Below are 24,497 nucleotides of genomic sequence, written 5' to 3' on the forward strand. Positions count from 1 at the left end.
GCTGTCCTCGGGAGCCAAAACATCTTACCGCATTATAGGTGAAACCGCGTTATATTGAACTTACTTTGATCCATCAGAGTGCGCAGCCCCGCCCCCCCAGAGCACTGCTTTACCGCGTTATATACAAATTCGTGTTATATCGGGTCGCGTTATATTGAGGTAGCGGTGTAGTTGATTACCTCATTAGCTCAAATGCACCTGATGAAGATTACTGCTGGTTGAAAATAAATTGAATATTATATGGCTGCTGACTAAATTATTAACATACAGACCTCACTGAAAAAGAGAGCTTGTTGTATAAGTAGTTGTGACACAGACAAGTATATTACCCCAAACCATTTTCTCAATATTTCACCAAAGGGGGAGTCATGGATAGTCTCTGCCGAAAGCTAAGAACTAGCTGATCGTCACAGTTATTGTGAGATGTTTGTACATTTTTAGAGCTATCTAACATGTAGAATACTGTGTTCCAACTCTGTTGGGAGTGAAACCTATCACCTGAGACCTGACCTACTCAACATGAGAACGAGGGACATCCGTGGACTGACCCAGTTTGTGTTTACAGTCTAGGCCAGATGCAGTCTTCAGCATTTTCAAAGACAAAAGAACCCCAATAAAAAATCTCTGAACATGGGAGCCGTGGGTTGAAGGACAATAGTCTGTGACTGTGTAAGAGAAGAAACAAGAGGACAGGGAGGATTATAGAGGAGTGACTCTGCCAACAGGGGTTGTCTCATGAACGGTAGATCCCAGCTTTCTAGACTGTACAAGAGTTTTATAGCACTCATTTGGGTGTGAAATACCTTATCAGACAGGAAAGTAACTTAATAACTATAACTACAGTAACTATAGTTTGTGTCTTATGTTTTCCTTTTACCTGTAGCCTGATGTTTCCAAATCCTTTTACGTGCCTGTATTTTGAATCTTTATCTCATGCTCGCGCAAATAAACTTTAATTTGGTTTTACTATAGATACATCTGAGTGCCTCGTGCTAAGAAGAGTGTTGAACTGAGGTGAAACTGCTGAAGTGGGGGTGAACTGAATGGAAGCAGTGGATCGGTGTGATTGAGGGGGTCCAGAAAATAGGGAACTTGGTACTCCAGAGTAACAGAGTGGGGTGTGTAAAGTGCTAGCTTGCAGAGGGAAAGAGAAGTGCTTGTATAGCCTGGAACAGCTTGTGTTGCCAGCAGCTAGCTGGTGGCTGGAGAGAGTTTCTCCTTGTGGGCAGGAACAAGACTCCCTCCCACTGTAAGCAGGTGATAGTGATTCACCCCAGACACCTCGCGTAACCCCAATAAGTGTCCCAGTAGTCCAACTCAATAAAAAAAAATACTAGACCATTATAACAATGACCCAATTTGCAAGAATAAGAAAAAAATGCTATGTTACCACACTGTATATTTTATTGTATTGTATTATCTGAGAAACAGAACAGTATGTGATCATGTAAGTTAACATTGCAGTGTTGAGAGCAGAGTTAAGGTTGCAGGTGCATCCTTAACCTTAAAAACAATGAGGAATCCGGTGGCACCTTAAAGTCTAACAGATTTATTTGGGCATAAGCTTTCGTGGTAAAAAACCCACTTCTTCAAAATTACAGATGCAGGCATAATGCATCTGTAATTGTCACTCCATGCATCTGAAGAAGTGAGTTTTTTACCCACGAAATCTTATGGCCAAACAAATCTGTTAGTCTTTAAGGTGCCACCCGACTCCTCGTTGTTTTTGTGGATACAGACCAATACGGCTACCCCTCTGATACTTGACATCCTTAACCTTGTCATTTCCTTATTTCTCAATGCTTAACTCTGCAGCCTTAACAATGTCTTAACAGTTTTCTTTGATGGAATTAATTTAAATTTAAATTCAATTCTTTAGGTAGCTGACATGCACTGAAATACACAACCTGAATTGTGCCAGAGCAGAGGGTTAGGCTGTTCTACAGTCTGTTATGTTTATTTGTATTACAATAGCTAGACACCTCCACCAGGACTGGAGTCCTTCGGGGTTAGGCACTGCCAGTGCTTAATTTGTAATGAAAGAGGTGCCGGGGCTCAAGCAATTAAGTGCTGGGGCTCACACAATTTTTTTCCTTTCACAACGGATGTGACAAGCCTAGAGATGCCGGGGCTCAGTCCTGGCAAGCCTTGGCACACAGTAAGCACTGGACACTGCACAAACACAAAGTTAAAAACAGTCCCTGCCTCTAAACACAGCCCAAGCAAGAAGCAGGTGTAACAATCAGAAGAAACAGGGAGGAAGGACACAGGGAATAGCAAAACATAGATTTGTATGCATGCGTCTTTTGCACAGCAGAATCAGAGAAACTTACATGCAAAGGGTTCCACTTTCCAGCCTTCCAGGACAGCACACGGAAAAGGATAAACAAGTAGAGTAAGAAAGTCACAGTAATGCTGGTGTGAAATCAGGATCACTGAGGGTTAGAGTTGCTAAAGCAGAGGTGTCCCAACTGTGGCCCTCAAACAAAATCACAGACCATGGCAGCACACATCTTTAATACAGATGGGGCAGCTGATATCAGGTGGGCTCAATCCAAAAAGGAGCTGAGCACTTTGGCCACAATCTTGTAAAGCAGTTAAGCACATGAACAGTCCCATTCACTTCAATGGGACTATTCACATGCTTAAAGTTAAGCACATGCTTAAGTGCTTTGCCCCTTGTTAGTCTGCGTCCACAGACTGGATGGTTCAGCATCTTGATCTGAATAGTCTGGACATACTATATGCTTGGACTTGTAGACGCTGTGAACCACACCCCTGTTTTTAAATAGAAGTGGCAACCATGTGTTAATTTTGTACAAAGAGGTCTGGCCCTTTGGCTCCTGGAAATACGGCCCTCTATTCAGTCAAAAGGCCCCTGAAGCTTAAGACTGTAAAGAGTTCAGACCCACATCTCTGCCAATTACCAAAGAGGCAGCATGACAGGTTTCAGTTTATTTTATTATTCTTCTCAGTTGGGAGGCAGATATTTTTCACCAAATATTCTAAGAAAGGAAGTAAAACAGAACTGGCAGAATGCAAACAAGTGCTATTTACACAACTCCTATATGTGTAGTGGGATTTGACACACCTATTTTTAAAAAAGGAAGCATTAACAACAACATAATCCTAGTCTTAAAAATGCATGTATTTGTAGTTCACACATCTAGTACATTTGTTATCAAGGTACAAAGCTAGTAAGCTTTCCATTAAAGGAAGGAAAAGCATATCACAATACAGCATCTGTCCTCAAGTTTGTGTTTTGGGTCAGATAAAGAACAAATCACTGGACAATTACTAAGCGCTATTTACTAATTTTAAAAACATTACAAACAAAATGTTTACCGCAAAACATCAGACAGTGTTTGTGTCATCTTACCTTGCCTCTGGAGATAGCTTTATAAGCTGCTTTTATGATTAGATAAGACCAAAAACAGTGCAGGACTTGAAGTACTATGAGCAATGTGTTAAAGAACCACAGGGCAGGAAAATTGCCCAGAGCTTCATACAATTCAAACAGCATTGTGTTTAATATCCTAAAAGAGAGAGGGAGACAAAAATACTTACATTTTGTTCGAGTCAACAGTAATCTAAAAAGGAGCCCTTTTTCTAATTAAGATGACAAATATTTGATTAGATGATATCCACACATATATTCAATTCTCAGATTTATAATGAGAGACTGAATAGCACTGGAAGAGGAGTGATAAAGCATCATTTGTGGCTCTGTGTCTCCAGAGGTAAATGACTGCATAACATCACCTTCACTATTTAATTTCAATCAGCGAACACCACATATACAAAGCAAAGGTTCTACACTTCCCCGCCACCCTTCCTTTTCAGAACTGGTGAGTAACCAGACATGGGTTCTCTCTAATACCTCTTTATCCTGGACAATCCCAGAGGAATGACAGATTCTCATTCTTCAGATTATTCTCCACCTCATGCAGAATATACACTTTCCATCACGTCCATCATAGGCTAACAATGAAGCACTTAAGCAAGAGGGACACCTCTCACTTCCAGGTAACCTAATTCTTCTAAGAAGGAGGGACCTTAAAATCAGACTGTACTTGAGTACAACATAATGACACCAATACTCCACCCATTTTACCGGTATAATGAGTTTTTCCCCTCTCTGAAAGGGATTTGTCTGATTTGGAGGAAAAAGATATATTATAAATAGTAACCAATACTTGCTATCAGATACTTCTTATAACAAAGAACATTAAACCATATGGCAGTAAATACATTATTAGAGCATTTGTCAATACTATTTACAGCTCTGTTAATGTTTTTACTGTAAATTCCCAGTCTTGACATGAGCAAAGCCTCCAGTGATGGTTTGTTGATCTGAACCTGTACTATGGGACAATTCAAGTAACATGAGACTTCAGCAATTGTGGTATATAAGGCAATAGCATGCCTATGATAGGACTCAGAGTGTAATAGGAATTAACCCATTCAACACTTGAAAACTAAAATAGTGCTTGATACAATCTGGGTCATAGTGAAGAGTGAGGCAACAACCAAAACTAACAGGAGATTGGGCAATAATAGGATGTAGGTAGAAGAAACAGCAGTACTTATGGCAACATACGGCTATCTAGGAATGCTTGATACTTTCAGGAGTCAATTAAAAAATGAAGAAGATCATGAGGGTTTCTTACATACCTTCTACTCTATACCCCTCTTGCTCATATCTAAAGTATTGGAAAGTTCATTGCATTTAATATTTTAAAATTTTAATTATCACTACATAGCCAGCAGATGGCACATTTAATCAAGCTAACAAATGCGCAGCTTTCAATCTGCTCTTGTTATGCTGTGTTTAGAACATAGAAATCTAGCTAATGTCCTATAGGGCTTTAGAATAGTTCAGATCTCATTTTCTTGGACTGAATCACCAGACTGTGAACGTTGACATATCTTGTACACTTCAAGAATTCTTTTTACCTAATGACTGACTTGGTCACTATTTTCTCCAAAAACACTTGTGTATAACTCCATCACTATTAATGGGAAATATCCAAATGCAACAAGTATTTATGATTTAATTAGGATAAAACTGTTTCGGTTAAAATTAGTAGATGATTTCTAATAAACTAGCTTAAGCAGATTAATCTTAAAGCTGTTGTTTTGATTCTATTTAACATTGGTCCTTTTTTATTCCTGGTCCCTTATGCTAAATTGAATCTGCCTCATAAATTTTACAATGTTTTTTGTGAGAGAGGGAAGTTTCATTGCTTCATTATACAGTCTTACTTTTACAATTCTTTCTGTTTATGGCATAAACATTAGAAAATGAAAGAGTCTGCAGTTAAGGCTAGATATTTGGCACATGATTGCTGTTACTAGCTAAGATTTATAGTCTCAGCTTTGTGCAATTTGTTCTGTCAACGGTAGCGCTAAATGGCACAGTAATGTCCCACTTCATAATCCAAGGTGACACTCTCCATGCATATCAAAACATAGCTTTAGTCAGCTTTGTTTATTTCATTAGTAGTTATTTTAGTTCTAATTACAATATGAAACTCAACTTTTAAAATAAGCAGCTCTTGCATGTAAAGTTACTCTCATTACGTTGAATCTCCTTTTTGATGTCTAAAAACCTGCCCATTCCAGAACAGTAAGGAGTAGGTTATGCTGCACCAGGGATGAATATGGCCCATTCTAACAAAGTCTGAAATCTTAAGAAGATAGAGAGGCCATGTAGAGCATGTCTGAGGCCTAAAGCAATATCACCGCACAAATGTTACCTGCTGGATATCAGAGATGGGAAATAAGCATCCATCAGCAGATCAGAACCCTCTCAGATCTGCTCATGTTTGACAGATTGAGGAACAAACTAGAACTTTCCAATAAGTGTCTGATACGGTTTGCACAAAGATTATTGCACTGACTACTCAAAATGCAATTCAAGGACAGTGACATGACACAATGTGGTTGGCATGGGAGGGACAGCTGGGCCTTTAAGGATAATTGTTAAGCAATTCAAGTACATAATGAAAAACAGAAATAGAATCTGAACATAGAAGACCACAGAAATATCAGATAGGTAAAAAATTGGTTTATGCCCAAAAGAAAGAATATCCCATTTTGGAAGGCTGTGTAAATAGGGATCAGCTGGTTAGGTAAGAGTGAATATGAAGGGAGCTGGTTCTATATTTAGATTTTCAGGGCAGGGCAAGGCCACTAAACTCCCCAAACCTCCCTTCCAACTTCCATTCTTCTAAAGACTCATTTGAAACATATTAACCATATACACTAGACTAAAACAGAAAGCCTGTGGTGGCAATCGCACAACTAAGTTGGTTCTGGGTAAAATTTACAAAAGGGCCTAAGGGCCAGATTTTTTGAAGTATTTAGGTGCCTAAAACTGCAGCTAGGCACCTAGTGGGATTTTTAAATGCACCTAGGTGCTTAACTCTCAAATTTTCGCAAGTGTCCATTGATTGTGGAAGCCACCATTTTTTTGTCTGCCTTACCTGACACCTTGAGCTTGATTTCCCGAGGTGATCTGGTTAGAACTGCTGGTGCTCTGCACTTGTGAAAATTAGGCCCAAGATGTCTCAAGCTGGTCACATAAAAACTTAGGCACAACAAAATCAGAGACCACTTCTGAAAATTTGGCCCTAGGCAACTTGCTCCTGCTTCTCAGCCAAAGGAGGCAGAACTGAAATGAAAGTTACTGTGAGTAGCACTAGCTTCTATGGTGTTTCCCAGCATACAATATACCGTGTTTCTAGGGGAGACTGCTGCACTGAAGGGCTGCTCCTCACGTCTACCCTCTTCCTGGCCAGTCACTTCTCCCCAAATTCACCTAGCGAAAGAAAGGCACATGTTGCCAAAATGGGGCAGCCAGCAGTTACGCTGAGATAGGGGAGAGCAAAGGAGCCAGCACGCCCCTGTGTATGGCCCGTCTGCCATTTCAGTATAGTTGTCCTGCTTTTGCTTTAACACTTCACAGGAGTGAGACATCCTGCAATACCACACCCACCCCTAGCATATCGATAGCCAGGTATAAAAGCAAATGTAATTGTAACTTAAACCTTATTTATTACAAGTGTGTTCAATGATTATGTCAGTTATCTTTCAGCAACAATTGTTTTGTCCTTTCCTGGATTTTTCGCCTTAAAAACATTTCTATTTACTCCTCCACTTCCAAACAAAGAGAGCTGGAGAGATTCCTTGCTCTAGTGCCTGAGGCTAGTCAATTTGAGCAGAGAACTGGAAGTTGGGACTCCTGGGTTCTATGTTTGGCTATTCAAGTAACTTGCTGTGTGATTTTAGGACACTCAGCAAAGTTCCCTGTAAGCTGCGTGGCCGCACAGCAGTCTATTTAGCGCTGCGCAGGCGCTCAGCGAACCTGCCCAGCCGAGACCTGCTGCAGCCGGGCGAGGGGCACCGCTCCTCCGGCCCCAACTCAGCTCCGGACCTGCTGCGGCTGGGGGAGGGGTGGCCCTCCCCGGTCTCCAACCCAGCCCTGGATGTGCCATGGCTGGGGGAGGGGCGCCTATCCCACGGTCCCAGCCCCAGAGCTGGAAGGGCAGGGAAAGGCACCTCTCCCGACCAGCCCATGTTCTGCATGGGGAGAGAGAGCTGGGGGGAGTTCTTTCTCCCCACCGTAGCCCCAGAGCACCCTCCTGCACCCCAACCCTCTGCCCCAACCCTGAGCCTCTCATCCCTGGCCCCACTCTGGAGCCTTCACCCCCCCCACACCCCAACCCTCTGCCCCATATCCCCGGCCCTGCCCCAGAGCCCACACCCCAACCCTCTGCCCCATCCCTGAGCCCCTCATCCCCTGCCCCACCCCAGAGCCCGCACCCCCAACCATAGCCCTCACATCCCTGTACTCCAAATGCCCCACACCTGAGCCCCTCCCACACTCCGAACCCCTCAGCCCCATCCCCACCACATGAATTTTGTTATGTGCATCAATATGAAGGTGATGTGTCACACATCAGCTCCATACTGGTGCACATAACAAAATTCATTCTGCACATGAGTGGGAAAAATTAGAGGGAAAACTGACATTCAGTACTCCTTTGCCTCAGTTTGCTCATTAAAATGGGTATAATATGACTTTTACCTGCCTCACAGGGCTGGTAAACTAACATTCATTCGTTAGTAAAGCACTTGGAAGAAAGGAAGAACAGTAAGGTGGAAAAAAATAATGTTATGGGAGGGAAAAATACTCCTCAGCCCTGTCCAATCTAGACTCACAATTAAGGCAGTGGTCTCTCTCTTTACCAGCTAGAAGGATGTCGAGAGAGAGATTCTTAGTCTTTTCTAATCTCTATAGCTTCCATGGAGCATTCAAATTTAGTTAGTCAATAGTGTAATGATTCAACGCACTTTAGCATTATTGACAACAATCTCTGCTCCCAACACACGCACAATATATGTAATACATGGCACTCCAGAACAGCATGTTTGCACCAGAGAGATATCTGCTTAACCCCAACTCCCCACTATTCCAATTAAGTTAGAACATTGGGCACAGCACTATTACTACCTCTATCCCCTGTTGTGCACACTAGAACGCACTGAACACCGGACAGAATTACTGCTATTAAACACTCTTCTCTTGGCCAGCAGACTCTGTTCTGCACTTTCAAAAAAAAAATATATTAAATCTGTTAAACTTAATTATCCAGCTGTGCTCTGAGCCTGAAATTGCCTTCCTGAGTCAGAAGCTTGAAGGGGTGTGAAATTTTCAGCTGGACCATCATAGGAAGGTGGGGAGAGAATGAGATGTGTACGTGTGTGAGGGGACAAGGGATGGTAAGTCCCCCTCAGCTGACAATGATTATGACCTATCTTCCAGGTAAGGGACCAGTTTCTGCAGGGGATCACCCTGTCTTTTTACCATGATTAGAGTTGAATGTGACCTATATCTCAGCTCTCACAATTTCAACTGGGTTCTCTATCTATTTGTAATGATTCAGACCTCAGTTATACGATAACTTCGCACATGTGTTAGGGTGAATAGAACTTCTGACCAGGCTCAGTTAAGATGAGTTGCCAAACTTCTCCTGAAGGGAGTATGAAGTGAAGGGCTCCTCCCCAGGACAAAATTAACCATTAGACCCAAGAAGCCTGGGTCTATACCACTGACCTGCCAAGGGGCCTCAACCAGCAGCTCTGCTAAATATTTCAGCCTAACAGAGCTAGTACTTAAAGGCCTGTCTTGCCAGTTCTTCTCTTTTCTGACTGGCTGCTCAGCCACCTGCTGTTCCTTTCACATCACTGCTCTGGAGGGACACTCTTTGGTTCTTGCTGAGTGGAAGGACCAGCTGGTTTCCCTTTCCTTTTCTGTCTCCCAGATTTTCTATTCCTTTTCAGTGCATGGAAGTGGATCTTATGCCAGTAGTCAGAGCATGGGAAATGAGAACAGAGTGACAAAGATCTAGCATAAGCTGACAGGAGTAGTTGGATGGTCCAGTTACTCTCAGAGCATCAATGAAACAGTGAAGGCCTGAGGGGAAGGAGAGAGATGGAGTACCCAATGGCATTGCAATGGGGTCCTGGATTTGCTTGTCAGCCCTGTTCATGGTCTCTACTTCTCTGGTCAATGAGCTCCAAGGCCTGGACCAATACAAGGAACATAATGCTGGAGCGGGTCTGACACATTCTATCTCCTGGACAGCTATTTGTGTACCAACTCCAGTGGTAAAGAGTCCTGTGGCACCTTATAGACTAACAGATGTATTGGAGCATGAGCTTTCGTGGGTGAATACCCACTTCATTGGATGCATGGGTATTCACCCACGAAAGCTCATGCTCCAATACGTCTGTTAGTCTATAAGGTGCCACAGGACTCTTTGGTGCTTTTACAGATCCAGACTAACACGGCTGCCCCCTGATACTTGACTCCAGTGGTGACATCTGTAATCAGGAAGATAGCCCCAATACAGTATAATGATGTTCTCTGAGATGACTTCTGTCCTTTATTTTTCTTTTCATCTCACTCTCAGGTTTGTGCAAACTCCTGAAACACAGAGCAGGCACTGCCTATTCTACCAGCGCAGGGCCAGCTGCCTCCAACTGGCTATTTCCATTGACGTCTGCAACTTTCACCATACCAAATGATGTTGGTGATGCTACCAGAGAAGCCACTTAATCTGTCTAGCTAAGAGGGAGACCTGTGCAGATAATACATTAAAAAAAAACACGCTTTACAATTATTCAAGGCCCTTTTCAAATCAATCCAGACTCTGCCAGGCTCATCCTTGTTTGGGCTATGTGTGTATCTGTAGCCGAGATGTATCATCAGCCATTTAGGTCAACAGTTACAGTTTTCCTTTCTCTTCCTTCATCACTGCTGTCCTTTTCCAACCCTCCCTTGTGTATTAGTTCAGAATTCTACCAGTGACAAAGAGCTCCCACAAAAGTGAAGGCAAAGCCAATTCTGTGAATGAACCAGAGCCATGAAGGCCAGGGGCCCTAGATCAGTTATAAGCCTAGAGCACAGAGATCTGCTCAGCCTCCTCTAGAGCAGAGAGGGCAGTATGAAGTGAATATATTGCTGCTTTATCAATAGCATTAGAAACATACACACACAGCCAAATTCTGCTCTCATTTACACAGGTGTAAATCCAACAGACCCCTACTAAAGTCAATAGAGCGTGTAATGGTCCTCACTCAGGGTCTGGTTGGGGAGCATGGCCTAGGGGTCATGACCGCAACCGCTGACTGCCAACGGGGTTGTGGGGAAGGGAGCCTGGGCCCTCCCACTCCAACCGGTTCTGACCCAGGGCCTTTTGGGCTACCAGTGGTCTGGCAACCAAGGCTGCTTAAGGCTGTCTTCCCTGGGACACTTCCTCCCTCTCCCCTCCCCAGGTCAGCTAAGTCCAAGGCTGGGGAAGTCCAAACCAAATAACTAAGAGTGGGTTTCCAATGTCCAGAGTCCACAGATGAGGGAGAGGGGGATACTTCGCTCTCTGATTGTCTCTGGGATGGGTCCTCCCTTTCCTCAGGGAGGGCCCTCTTGAGCAGCTGTGTCAGAGCCTTTAGGCTTCCCTCTACTCTGTGCTGCTGGAGCTGTGGGCTGCAGGTCTGCTTACCTTCAGCGCTGCCACCCAAATGAGCTAATTCCCTGTCTTAATTACTCCAACAGATGGAGCATTTGCTGCAGGTGTAGTGGGGCAGGGCTGGCTGAGCCCAAAATAATTCCTTAACCCCTTAGTGCCCAGTGTGGGGTTTGTACACCCCCTCACAGAGTGTCTCCGGATTTACATCCTTATAGTTAAGAGCAGAACTTGACCCATAGCTTCTTTTGATTTTGAGTCACTTGTCAGATGGAGAGGGAAATCAAAATGAGCAATGGACTAACATGTACCTGTGTTTGAAAGCAAGTGGTCATTCATGAACGACAAAAGAATTTGGCTCGGGATCTTAAAGTTGTTCCCGAACAATCAAGTGAATTCTGAGTTGCTCAATGTGCTTCAGTGCTGTCACATAACAACCAGGGAGTTTGACTCTATAAAGTACGACGCCTGTGTTGTGCAAGAACAAATCAGACAGATCAAGGAAAGGACACTGGCCCCCAGGTGGGGTGTCCACTAGGCATCCTGAGGGACAACTGTGACTTACAATGTCTTGCCACGGGACTTATGTGTAAGTGCAGGATGAGATCAAAGATGATCAAAAGCTAAATGTTTATTTTTTTTTGTTAACCTATTGAGGAAGATAAAAGTACAAACAAATATGCTGCACATTTATTTTTGATAAATTAACCACTAATTAACTGAAGCCCCGGGCTCCTGGCGAGATGCCAATACAGTCTGACTGTCGCCTGTTTTAATACTAATCAGCAACAAAACATCTTTGCAGAAATCACAGAATTGCCACTGAGATAATGTTATTTTAAGCCCCATATAGATCAGTAGGGCTTTCAGTTATTTAACTAATATAATGCAACAGACAGGAACTTATTCATGTTTGATGTAGTGTAAAAGGAGCCATTCTGATCAAGCTGTCTATTGTGCTGAGTTCAATTGTGCTTATCTGTTCACCCAATTTCTTCTCATCAATGGCTCCTGCCCACTAACAGATTTGCAGTCACTGGTATGAACACTAATATCTCCACTCTTGTTGACAGAACAACTGAAAACACAGGGTCATATACACCTTCACAATCAAAGCACATATCTCAGGAGAGTCTTTCTATAGAGATTTGAATAAAGGAGGATTTCAGATTCCCTGGCAGAATGCAATTATACTCAGCAAAATGTTTTATCAGGAATATGTTCTGCCAAAATGCATGTGTATGTGTCTGGGATCAGAGCACATAGATAGAGGAAACAACATCATTTATATTTCCAAATCTGAAAATCTTTAAGAACATATTAAAAGCTTGGACAGACAGCACATAATTCATGTCAAGAGGCATCTGTTTCAGGGTCTGTATTGTTCCCTGCATAAATGAAAGACTTGGGGCATATGATGTATGGGCCAGATTGTCCCTAACCTTTGCAAGGGTGTGCAGGGAGAGAGTAAAAAAAGCCTTTGCCATGCCCACTTCCTCTTCCATGCTTCCTCTTGGCACTAAGGACAATTGCAGTTCCTGAGTGCAAGAAAACTTAGGAAATGTTCCCTCCATTCCCCCCAGGAAGTTGGGAGGAGGCAGGGTTAGGACCCATCTATGGAGCAAGTTAGAAACCCCAGCAAGATGACTGTACCAACTTCTCCCAATAATCTTTTCCACAGTAACTCTGCGCTGCCTCAAACCAATGCAGTAATTCAAGAGCAGAATTCAAGAGCAGAATTTAACCCATAGTAATTTGCTTCCAGAGTTTTTTACACTAGAATAACTGAATCACCTACAAGACCCCCAAAGATCGATCATATTAAACAGAAGCGGTTCAATGCATAAATTACGAGAAAAGCTGTCAAACATATGATCCAAAGGTTACATTCTTGTTGGAGAGTAATTTTATCTACTTGCTAAAGAACTTAGACAGGCAAACAAAAAAAGTATCCTCGCAGCTGATGGACAGAACACCACACAGAATTCAACACCTGGTCATTAGAGAATAAGCAAAGCTTAACTAAATAATACAAATGTTAGCTGAGAAATTCAAAGCATCAACACTCTAATGCAAGTCTATGGTGCTACTCCAAGAGGTATAGTAAAGTAGCCATCTTCTAGAAACAATCAAGAAACAGTTTCATTTAAAAGTAAATTTTGAGTCAATTTTGAATTTTTTTCCCCTCTCCTTTTCGCAAAACCAGAAAACGTAAATTCCTTTAGTCTTGGTCTCTCTCTGTAGGTGGCAAAGTTGTCTCTCACAGAGCTCCCCTCAGCTCCAGATTAGGAGTGTATAGTGGAATCCATCGCAGTGGATGTGTGGGAGCAATCCTGATAGCCGTTGTTCATCAGTATTCTGTTTATTCTCCAGCCTTCATACTTCATTAATCACAGTGATTTAAAAACAGCACCGCAAATAGGTGTGGCAGCAGCAAGAAGGTGAATGCCCCTTACTTTCTCTTGAGATATTTACACCCATCCCAATAATTCTCAGCCCAGAGTGCTGCAGTAATTGTTTCTGTTCTATTTGTATTTTAGAAAAGACACTATTCAAAATAATAACAACTCCAAAGCTCCAAGAACACTGATTGAACAATCTGTCCCTGCCAACAGAATGTGTTATTGGAGCCACAGGGAACAATCTGTATGAACCAAAATTGAGGATAATAAGGATTGACTTTGATAAGCCTGATGATACTCTTTTTATTTAAATTTTGCTTGTTATGATCACATGAAAATCCAAAACCAGAAACAGTGAGCAAATGTCACTGATTGTTATTTACATTAAACCTTTCACTGGTGAATGACATTTTTAACTTTTGCATTGGTTAGTTTCCCTCTAGGAAAAGCTGGCTTAGGGCTAACCTAAAACGGCTGAGGCTCAAGTTCTGCTTCAGACAGTATTTGAAGCTTTGGGTTCTCAAGAACCATAAACAAGTCAAAGGGATAAAATAACCAGCCTCCATTAAGGACAGCATAAGCTTACACTTCATCAGAAGCAGATAGGATGACAATGTTACATGTCCTCTGCTAAAGAATATAAACAAGGATTTATTCAAGGGAGAAGATTCAAGGTGAGTTATTTATTTAATTCACCGAGCCTCTTTTTTATCTTAGTTTATACATGAATAGTTTATTACTTCCTCAAATTTATTCATTGTTCAAAATTATTTGCCAAAAGTTTCCTTCAAATAATTATTGGCCAATAGCTGGTTCATTAACTGTTTGTTGTGACTACAAAATATCTGAAATTCAAGCAGCATTCCTTAGTTTTGATTATTAGTCCTAAGTCCAAGGTCTAGTGCTATTGTTTCTGCTCCTTGAGAGAATGAGTAACTCTGTAAATCAAGTTCCTGGTATGAAAATTGTTAATTAGTCATTCAAAATCTGCTGCCTGAAAATACAGAATAGTTTGCAGAGTTGTTATAGCTGTGTTGGACCCAGGATATTAGAGAGACAAGGTGGGCGAAGTAATATCTTCTACTGGACTAAGCTTGAAAGCTTGTCTCTCTCAGCAACAGAAGTTGGTCTAATGAAAGATATCACCTCAGTTACCTTATCTCTCTAATAGGACCAACACGGCTACTAATTTCTCCAATTTGTCCACATCTTTCCTGAAACGTCGCCCCTAGAACTGGACACAATAATCCAGTCCTGCTTATAACACTCGTGCTAATACATCCCAGAATGATGTTTACTTTTTTGCAGTAATGTTACATTGTTGACTCAGATTTAGCTTGTGCTCCACTATGACCCCCAGATCCCGGTCTGCAGTACTCCTTTCTAGGCAGTGTGCAACTGACTGTTCTTTCCTAAGCGGAGTACTTTGCATTTGTCCCTATTGATTTTCATTCTGGTTACTTCAGACAATTTCTTCAGTTTGTCCAAATCATTTTGAATTTTAATTCTATCCTCCAAAGCACCTGCCACCCCTCCCACCTTGGTATCGTCCACAAACTTTATAAGTGTACTCTCTATGCCATGATTAAAACATTGAAGATATTGAACAGAACTAGACCCAGAACTGATCCCTGCAGGATCTCACTTGATATGCGCTTCCAGCTTGACTGTGAACCATGGATTACTACTCTCTGGGAATGGTTTTCCAACCAGTTATGCACTCACCTTATAGTAGCTCCATTGGGTTGTATTTCCCTAATTTGTTTATGAAAAGGTCATGCGAGACAGTATCAAAAGCCTTATTAAAGTCAAATTATACCACATCTACTGCTTCCCTCCTATCCACAAAGCTTGTGGCCCTGTCAAAAAAAGCTATTAGGTTGGTTTGACCTGATTTGTTCTTGACAAATTATATTACATACCATGTAACATTTCCAAAGTGCTGTGCTATTAGTTGTATCCTGCCACCAGTGAACTAGGAGCTTTACAGTCAGATATTAAGACAGAGGTCGCTGCCCTAAAAAGCTTGCAGTTTAGATTGGCAATGTAGATGAGGAGGTAGAATGAGAAGATAGAAACACTCAAGGGGAGAGGACATTGAGAAGCTAGGAACACAGTGTGATTGAGTGGTGATGTTAGACAAGTCTTGGTGGTTACACAGCATTTGCATGGATTTTGTTTTGCCTTTTTTTGGTGGGGGCGGGGGAGAGGGAAGGGTAAAAAAGTAAAGATTTTCAGTCACCTAGTTCAGCTGTTTTCAGCCTGTGGCCCCTGGACCACTGGTGGTCTGCAGAGAAGTGGCTGGGCACATGGTGCTGGCTCTCCTCCTATCAGGAGGCCTGTAGAAGCAGCTGTAATCAAGAAGAAGGAGGCAGCTTTGATGCAGCTAGTAGGAACTACTCTACATGAGAGGAAACCGAAGCAGTCCCCATGGACCAGTGAAACTGAAGTTGCCTGCAGGAGTAGAACGCTTGGGGACACGGGCCATGCAGTATATCCAGGAGTGGAGGAAGACAAAGAGATCGATGCCTGGGCAGCATGTGCAGGGGAGAAGGGGATGAGGCAAAGGAAGACAGGAAGGGGGTGCATGCACAAAGAAGGAAAGGGGAAAAGAATAGATGGGAGGGGAAGATGAAATTAAGAGTAAAACTGACAATGGGATTAACTTTTTCAAACGAGATAAACACTTATCACATTAAATACACCCAAAATAAACATATAAGATTTGTAACATTACAATGCCATGTAAAGAATTGCTAGTTACCTCTGGAATGTTACGTGATTACAAACAGATCCTGGAGACACCCTTTCTATTAAAATGTTGCCCATGCTGTGAAAAAGTTTGGGTACCATTGGCCTAACAGTAAAAGATTTTCTACGGCATACACTCCTGTCAGGTCTGAATTAATTAATCCACAAAACACTCCTATATGGTATGCAAATATCTCATTTTACCGATGGGGAAACTCACACCACAGAGAAATTAATCTTCAACAGAATGCCTCCATTCTGCTCATACAGTGATTAGCTTTGGCACCAGTTAGTTGATTTTGGATTAAGAGGATGTGCCAAACTTTATCTGAATCATTTAACCTTGGCCGGCTATATTTCTCCTGGGAAAGCTAACATTACAATATAATTTGAGAGTAGAAAAAAGAAGAGCTTCAACCTACTTAATCTAATTTAAAAACATTCATAAGACCCTTTACTGATTAAATTTTGTATTTTGAGAACATTATTTTGTACACTGTCATTGGAATAGAAAGAAAAGAGCACTTTAAATTACTACTGGGCTAACGTGTTAGCCCCTGTTTGTTAAATAACTATAACAAGGCTTCAGTGCAAGTGAGCAATGTAATATTATGTTGAGAGCATTATGCAGAATTATCTAGAATTTAAAGCGGCACTATTATAGTCGAAAAGCTGAAAATGTGTACATTTGACTTCATCTATCTGGTAGCAAAGTGGATCTAAACTCCCCCTCCCTCCCCTTTAAGCAATGCTTTATGTAAATGCTAAAAACCTACATTTTGCACCAAATGCTGAATCACTTTCCATGGGCATGCAAAGCCTGTAATGCATCAGAACCGGTATCTAAATTTGGACCTATCCTACAATGGTTATAATTGGCAAGGAAATAGTTTCCAGATTTTAAATAAATGTATTAATACTATCTCTCTGGTATTGGTAAATTAGAATGAACCCAAACAATAGTTACTGATTAGATAGGACCTACATTATATTGCTTTATCATCTGCTTCCACCCCACTGGCTAGTCAGCAGAGAGAATCTGAATTAATTAATAGTTCCAGTTCTATCCACCATCAATAATACTGTGTCTCCCCAGACTAGAGCAACTCCCGGCATATTTTTAAAATGGCTTTTAAATAAAATGACAATAACCATATGCTCACAGGGGGTAAAGCTGATTACACTACTGTTAAAGCAGCATGTTTTGCTGGCTCCTTCCTCCTTGCAGCTGGCCATGCCTTGTGCTGTAGTCTGCTGCCCTCTTTAACCTGTTAAGTAGCACACAGGAGTTGCTTGTGGCTTTGCAGTGAAGGAGCATGCTACCATATAGTCACTTTCTCTCCCCCCCACCGATTATCACACTGAGCTGGGGCTTAGGTCTTTGCTTCTACAGACCTGGATTCAAATAAGGCTTTGATCAAACGTGAGATGACATTGTTCTCATTTTAGGCATAAAAGGATATTGGTGCACACTGCAAAACCACTGCACAAAATGGTCAGAATGTAAATCTGTGCTCATATTGGTAATCTCTAACTCTAGAATTTGGTGTCTAATAGCGGGGCGGGTGTGGTCAGACAGAGGGAGTTGGTTAGGAAAACATACACAAAACTTCTGTTTGTAGTATACCTGGCTCTCACCAGTTATGTCAGGTCTTTAATTTAATTGTGAACTATAAAAGGTTGCCTTATGATTAACGTGAGAAGCACATCAATAATTTCAGTTTTTTCCTTAGACTTTGCTGTATAGTATAACATTTGGCTGGAATGCTCCAGAGAAATTTGTCAAAATTGTGTGAGGTTTCATTTCCTGATCTTCAACCCAGATTGTAAACACTTCAGGCTAACTCCTGCACTCCCAAACACTTGACTTGAGTGGGATTGCAGGAAGGTAAAGGAGAAGCAGAATTGCACCCTTCTTATTTTCACATGCCTTGAGAAAAACATACTCTGAGTAGCTACTTTCAGTTGAGAGAAAACTAATGAACTCCCCTGAATTTGTGGATTTTAGTGAATACTTGGAAAAGAGCTTTGGGTGAGATCAATCTTGATCTCACTCAAAGCAAGCACATAGCAGTGCTCTGGTAAATGTTGGTGTTTGAAAAGCATAACAGACAGACATCTAAAGCTGGCATTCTCCCCTTGGCTTTTCAAATACCATAGAGCAGGTTTAAAGTGTTATTAAAGAGCTAGAGCGATGGCTAAACAAACTAGACAGCTATCTACTCAAGGAGTGTAAATCTGTTATTCCTTTAAGAACATTACAGGCAAAGCAGGAAATCACACAGAGGAAAATGCACTTGATTTCCATTTGGAGCAGTACAGAGACCTAACCTGTGTTCAAACTGAACCTTACCATGGACAGATCCCCATAGCCACAGTTGTCTGTGGTGTATCTCTTTTGGCGGAATTTGGCTCTCACTGTTTCCCCAATTTAAACAGAGACATGGGAGGATGCCACCATATGGAAAATGCTGGCTCTGCTGTACATCTCGTAGCACACAGGTGGGAGAAATCTGTGTACTCCAGCTACTGATGCTTAATGTGTGACTAAGAACCCTTTGATGGCAGAAGGTGAAAAAGGTCATTTTAAAAAATAAGTCCATCCCACCCTCAAAAATGTACTGAAGGCTTTAACACAGAGTTTGGGTTTCTGTCGGGTTTGTTTTTTAAATCTCTGGGGTTATTGAATTCATGGGGATTCTCTGGCTCAGATCGCAGTCGTCAGCACAGCACCTCTGGACTCTCTGAGCACTAGGGGAGTCTAGCTGATGAGATGACTCCCAAAAGGTAACTTGACTTTATCCAGGCTTCATATTAACAAGCCCCCAAAGAGATCTCATTTTACTGGATTGGGAAAGGATCTGGGGTGAGGTGAGGAGTTGGTATTTGTGTAAGTCAACCACATGTGTGATTAAGTAATGAGCTTTTTGCGGCTGTTTCTCTCTGCAGGATCACTAAGAATTTCTGCTTACCATAGCATCCGGGCATTAACTGTGCTCTCCAAACACAATGGACAAAACTGTTATTCCACTACATCCCCAAACTATCCTGCCTGACAGGATTAGTTTTGTTTCTGGAACACTGATTATGAGTGTGGGGTCATGAACACAGTGAGGTGGTGTTGGAACTGTCTCACCAACTCTTCTCAAGGGCAGGATGCTCACTTTATAATGGGGCTGCTCCTTTCACGCGCACGAGTGAGAGACAGTATTTCATACTGCAGCTTTAAAGAAAGTTGGAAAGGACTCTCCCTTGGGACACAGCAGTGCTACTTCCTCATTAGACAGAGGGTTTGCTATTGAGAAGTGAAAAGATTCCGCCCTCCCCAGAGCACATATATTGCTTCCACAGCATATATACTGCTTCTCAGCTCTTTAGCAAAAAAGAGAGGCACGGGGCATTACAATCCTGCATGGCAGCAGCACTGCCATCAGGCCAGACTCCTACTTCACTTGTTTTCTGTGTTTTTCCTAAGACAATGAAAGTGGTAAAGCATGTGCTGAAAGCCAGCTAGCTCCAACCTCACCTATTGGTCTCTGCTTTCAGCACCTAATTCTTGGCCCCCTACCCTACAAAGGCAGCTGCACACTTACCTGTGGCTGTCTTGTGTCCAGCCCATTTCTGTTTTAAAACCAGCTCAGATCCTGCCCCCTAACTTTTACTATTTAATGACTGTTGACCGCCATGGTACTCTATCGCAGTAACCAGCTAGGATCTTCTCTAGTAAGGGCATCTAGTTATCTCTCAAACTTTTCTTTAATGCTTGTGAGATACAGGCCAGTACACACAGCTGACACTCTACTGTAATGTATTTATTTCCAAACTAGTCTAGGGCCAAGTACCTGAGAAAGGAGGCATGCTTACTCACCACAAAGGATATATGCCAAGCCTACTGATGATGAAGACAATGGCAAACATAAGGAACAGGAGGTCACTCAGTTTTTGACACTTGCAATAGTTTGCCATTTTGGCAGCCTGCAAAAGAGAGGGATGAAGAGTGTTTATTCCAGTTATGATAACAACTGCAAAAGTCTTACACTGTGCATGAGCTGCGATGAGCAATTAAAATGCAAAGGAGCCAAATTTCGACCAAATACATCAAGATTCACATTGTATCTTGCTTCCTCTCTGCCCTGGAGTTGGTCAATTTCTTCAATAAGAAAATCCAGCAAGAGTTGCCTCTCACCTCTACCCATTCCCACCCAACTGTTTCTCCTGCATCATTCCAGTTTCAGACTCTCAGGTATCATTTGTAATCAAGGGATTAGAAATGTCCTCAGGCATCTCCCTCTGCTCCTTTCGCTCAGCTTTCAAGTACATTACTGTTTTCCTGGCCTAATGAAACACCCCACTGCCCCGACTGCACTTTATTCTTTAGCTAATGCCCATCTCCCTCCTCCCCTGTGGTCTCCAACCTCCTGGGGCCTACTGTCTATAAACATTGCCTCAATGTCTTCATTTCTAACTCTCTCTTGAATCCCCAGCCCTCTCCACTACCCAGAGACTGCTCTGAAAGTACTCAGAACCTTCTCCTGGCCATGCATAAGGACTTCTTCTCTGTACTTCTCCACCTTGAACTCTCTGCTGTTTTTGACCGGGCCTATCACGCCTTCCTGTTCCATCCGTTCCTCACGCTCAGCTTTGATGACTGTATTCGTTTAGATATCACTGCACTTCTGATTGCTCCTGCACCAACACTTGATTGTGGCTCTTCTTCCCATCTCCTGGGGTCTCCTGCATCGATCTGCGCTCCCCTGCAATCCATACAAAGCACTGCTTCTAAAAGCAATCATCCTTGTCCAATACTCAAACCATGTCCCTCCCCACCTCAAATCCCCTCACTGGCTTCCTTTTGCCCTCTGCATCAGAGACAAGCTTCTTGTTCTCCATATCAAGGCCCTGTACTCCACCACCACTGCTTTAATCCCAGCTCTCATTTCCTCCTACTTCTCTCCTGCTGCTTTTGCTTCTTGCAACTTGCTCTTCCACACATCCCTTTGGCATGCTTCTCCTATTCATCTTTGTTCATTCTTTTATGCTGGCTCTTCAGCTTGGAACTCCCTCCTTTTCCCTGTGTATCAAGCAACCACTTCTACATTCAAACCCCTCTTTAAAATACTTTTCTTCCTTGAAGCTCATCAACACAAGAAGAAAGAAGTGCGTGCATAAATATATATAAAGATACCCGCATTGTTTTGAGATTGTTCATGTAGCTGAACAAAACGGCCTATTTTAGAACGCATACTTCTTGAGAAAGGGACAATGTCTTGGTCTACACTTTGCACTACCCCCCTCAATAAATGATAAATAATAGTGCATCAAGAGCCTGATTCCATGCCCACTTTAATTAGTAGGAGACTTTTCATTGGCTTCTATGGGCATTGCATTAGACTCCTACAGGTCTAAAGATGCATAAGGCTTAGGCTTATTAACATAGCAATAATAGTGAGAAAAACTACCACATGTTCAGACTTAAAACCCTGCACAGAATGCAGAAATAAATTCAGATAATTTCTTGAAAGGGTGAGAAAGGCAGCGCTGCTGCATTACATATGACCTTGTTAGCATCATGACACTGAACCTGAAAAGTGTGAAACAGTCACATTAAACAAACACCAGAGTTCAAATTCTGAGGCGATCCTGAATAATCTGGCGTTTGCATAACTTCAGTGGTTTTTCCATTTGTATTTATAATTTAAAGGTGATTTGCTGGCTTGCAGAAAAACTAGGAAACTGAAGGGATACCGATAGTCCACCAGCGTAGACTAAGATAAGGCGTTGATGCTACCTAAAGATACCTACAAATTCATTCACATCTGCTATTCAAAGTAATATTTTCTGGCTGATCTTCAGATAAAGGAATGTTACCACTTTAGATATCAGCATATAAAGTAGAGTTAGATTTATAATTCAATGATTTTTAGACTGAAAGTCCAACTAGGAAGGAAGGCCATATCTCCCAGGCAGACTAGTATAGAATTTGGTTTCATGTGCTTTTGTATTTATATTGCTGTACCCCTTTGTGCTGAGATCATGCCAGATTTCAAACTAAGAAGGGATGAGCTGAGTCAGTGCTTGGATGAAAAGTCTGCAGAAAGTGGTGAGGGTGATTTGTTAGATGGAATTTGTCCATTTGAGTCAGTAATGAGCAAAACAAAGTGTGGAAATGATATATGCTGCTGGAGGCACTTGTTTTTGGAAATCAGTCACTTAAAACTAAGGCCCTGGGCACTTGTGGTCATTAACAATCCCATAAAAAGAACAGGAGTACTTGTGGCACCTTAGAGACTAACAAATTTATTAGAGCATAAATAAGTGTTGGGGGCTCAGGGTGACAGCTAGTGGTGTTCTGTTATTTTCTTTGTTGGGCCTGTTTTGTAGAAGCATCCGAAGAAGTGGGTTGTAGTCCACGAAAGCTTATGCTCTAATAAATTTGTTAGTCTCTAAGGTGCCACAAGTACTCCTGTTCTTTTTGCGGATACAGACTAACATGGCTGCTACTCTGAAACCTAACAATCCCATGACACTTTCCATAAGAGTAGGCACAATTCAGGTAATTATACTCTCTTAAATTCCTCCTGCAGCTTCAATAGAGTGTATTAAGTTTCTTCTTCACTTGCTGTCCTAAAATTGTAAAACAGCTGCTGGTTTCTACCCTAGTGATGATTGAGTTTCATATATAACCTCTCTCCCAAGCCTGTGGTGAGATTTTTAAAAACCCTGGCTCTTTTTTAGAGGTACAATTCTATGAGTGTAAATGAGGAGTTACAGACATCTACCTAACTTAGAGTTCCTATCAATCAGGTAGCAAGCTCTCTACCTACCTTCACCTGTGCCAGTGAACATGCCATACAGGAGGAAAGATTTTTAAAATCAGTCTTTGATGTTTGTAAAGCACTTAATGATTCTCAGATGAAAGAAGTGTAAGGGTTGTTATTAAGAAGTTCTTACAGACAGGGCCCCATGAACTATGTGGCAAGAAGGACCTAAATCCTCTGTCCAATTCTGGTGCAGCAGCCCAGAAATTCTGTGGAAGCTTCTTTTCAATTAAAAAAACAAAACAAAAACAGTTTTAAAATGAATTAAATCTGAAAATAAATAATAGAAGCTGTGCAGTGGCCCTTTCCTGATTTATTCTGATATTTAATTCAATTTATTTATACTACCCAACCTCTCTGGCCTTTCATATGCCAAAGGATTTGCACTGACAACATATAACTGTTGAGGGTGTCAGGGGACAAGCTGGAGGTTCTGGTAGGTGAGTACATGTTAGTTGGGGATTTTTGCCCTGTGGTGGTGAGAGACAATTTGGGATCCTGAAATAAAGACATTTGTTAGATGTTTCTGCTAAAATGATTGGCAGTTAATATTCTGATATTTAAACTGTCATCTTTAGTCTTCAGACCTAACAACCCATTGAGCTGAATGGGGCAGTTCACACTTCTCAGAGCTATTGTTTTAGACTTGGATTCTGCAGCACAATTATGTAGCCAGGGTGACAATTCCATAGCACAGTTCTGTGGCCTCTCCGAGTCATAGAACTCCTGGGGCCCTTGCTTTAGAAGTTCAAAATATAATTACGAGTTATCACAGAGATTTTTACGATCCAAAATTATATACCATCAGTGTAGTTGATATATAGGCACGAGACACATTAGACCTTTCACTCAGCAGTAATTCTCACCCAGCCCTTGGATATCATAATGGAGAAGGAATTGTTTGGCCTGGACACAGAGTGTATCCCCTATTCTCTTTGAAAGGTGTCATGGGAACTGTACTTCCTCTTACAGGGCAACCAGAATTTGACAGAAAAGGGTACAGTTTAACATGTCACCTAAAGGATGACACCATCTATGCTAGAGCAGTATAAAACTAACAAATTTGAAATATGTACCAAAGCTGAAAGTTTCATGGTATAATAGTCATGAATTTGAGCAAAGCAAGGGCATATATTCAAAGGTATTTAGGTACTTAAAAATGCAGACAGATGCCTAGTAGGATTTTCAAAAGCACTTAAGCAGGTTAGGCAACCTACCTTCCATTGGCAAGTTAGATGCCTAACTCCTAATGAAATCAAGTTAGGCACCTAATGTGTTCAGGCACTTCTGAACATCCCACTAGATGACTAAGTACCTTTGAAAATCTGGCCTGAAATGTCCACATGTCTACCAATGTGAACAGCATTTTGCAGTGAAAGTGTCAAAAACTCTTCCACCCTCAGACAAATTTTTCTTTTGGGCATACACCATTATGAATTTGTCCCTCACAGGAAGCCAGCATTTTTTGCAGCCAAAATAAAATGTTGTGGCAA

General features: G+C 41.8%; 1 protein-coding gene across 1 annotated transcript in view; it reads right to left on the reverse strand.

Moving 5' to 3' along the window:
* CERS6 (ceramide synthase 6) overlaps nt 1-24,497 on the reverse strand; it is a 229,234-nt gene that overhangs the window by 6,940 nt on the left and 197,797 nt on the right. The window contains exons 8-9 of the mRNA XM_054043615.1: nt 20,055-20,161; nt 3,380-3,536 (exon numbers count right to left, since the gene is read on the reverse strand). Coding sequence (XP_053899590.1) covers nt 3,380-3,536; nt 20,055-20,161 — 264 coding nt within the window. The remainder of the gene's footprint in view (nt 1-3,379; nt 3,537-20,054; nt 20,162-24,497) is intronic.

This window comes from Malaclemys terrapin, chromosome 11 (assembly GCF_027887155.1).
Source record: "Malaclemys terrapin pileata isolate rMalTer1 chromosome 11, rMalTer1.hap1, whole genome shotgun sequence".
NCBI lineage: Eukaryota > Metazoa > Chordata > Testudines > Emydidae > Malaclemys > Malaclemys terrapin.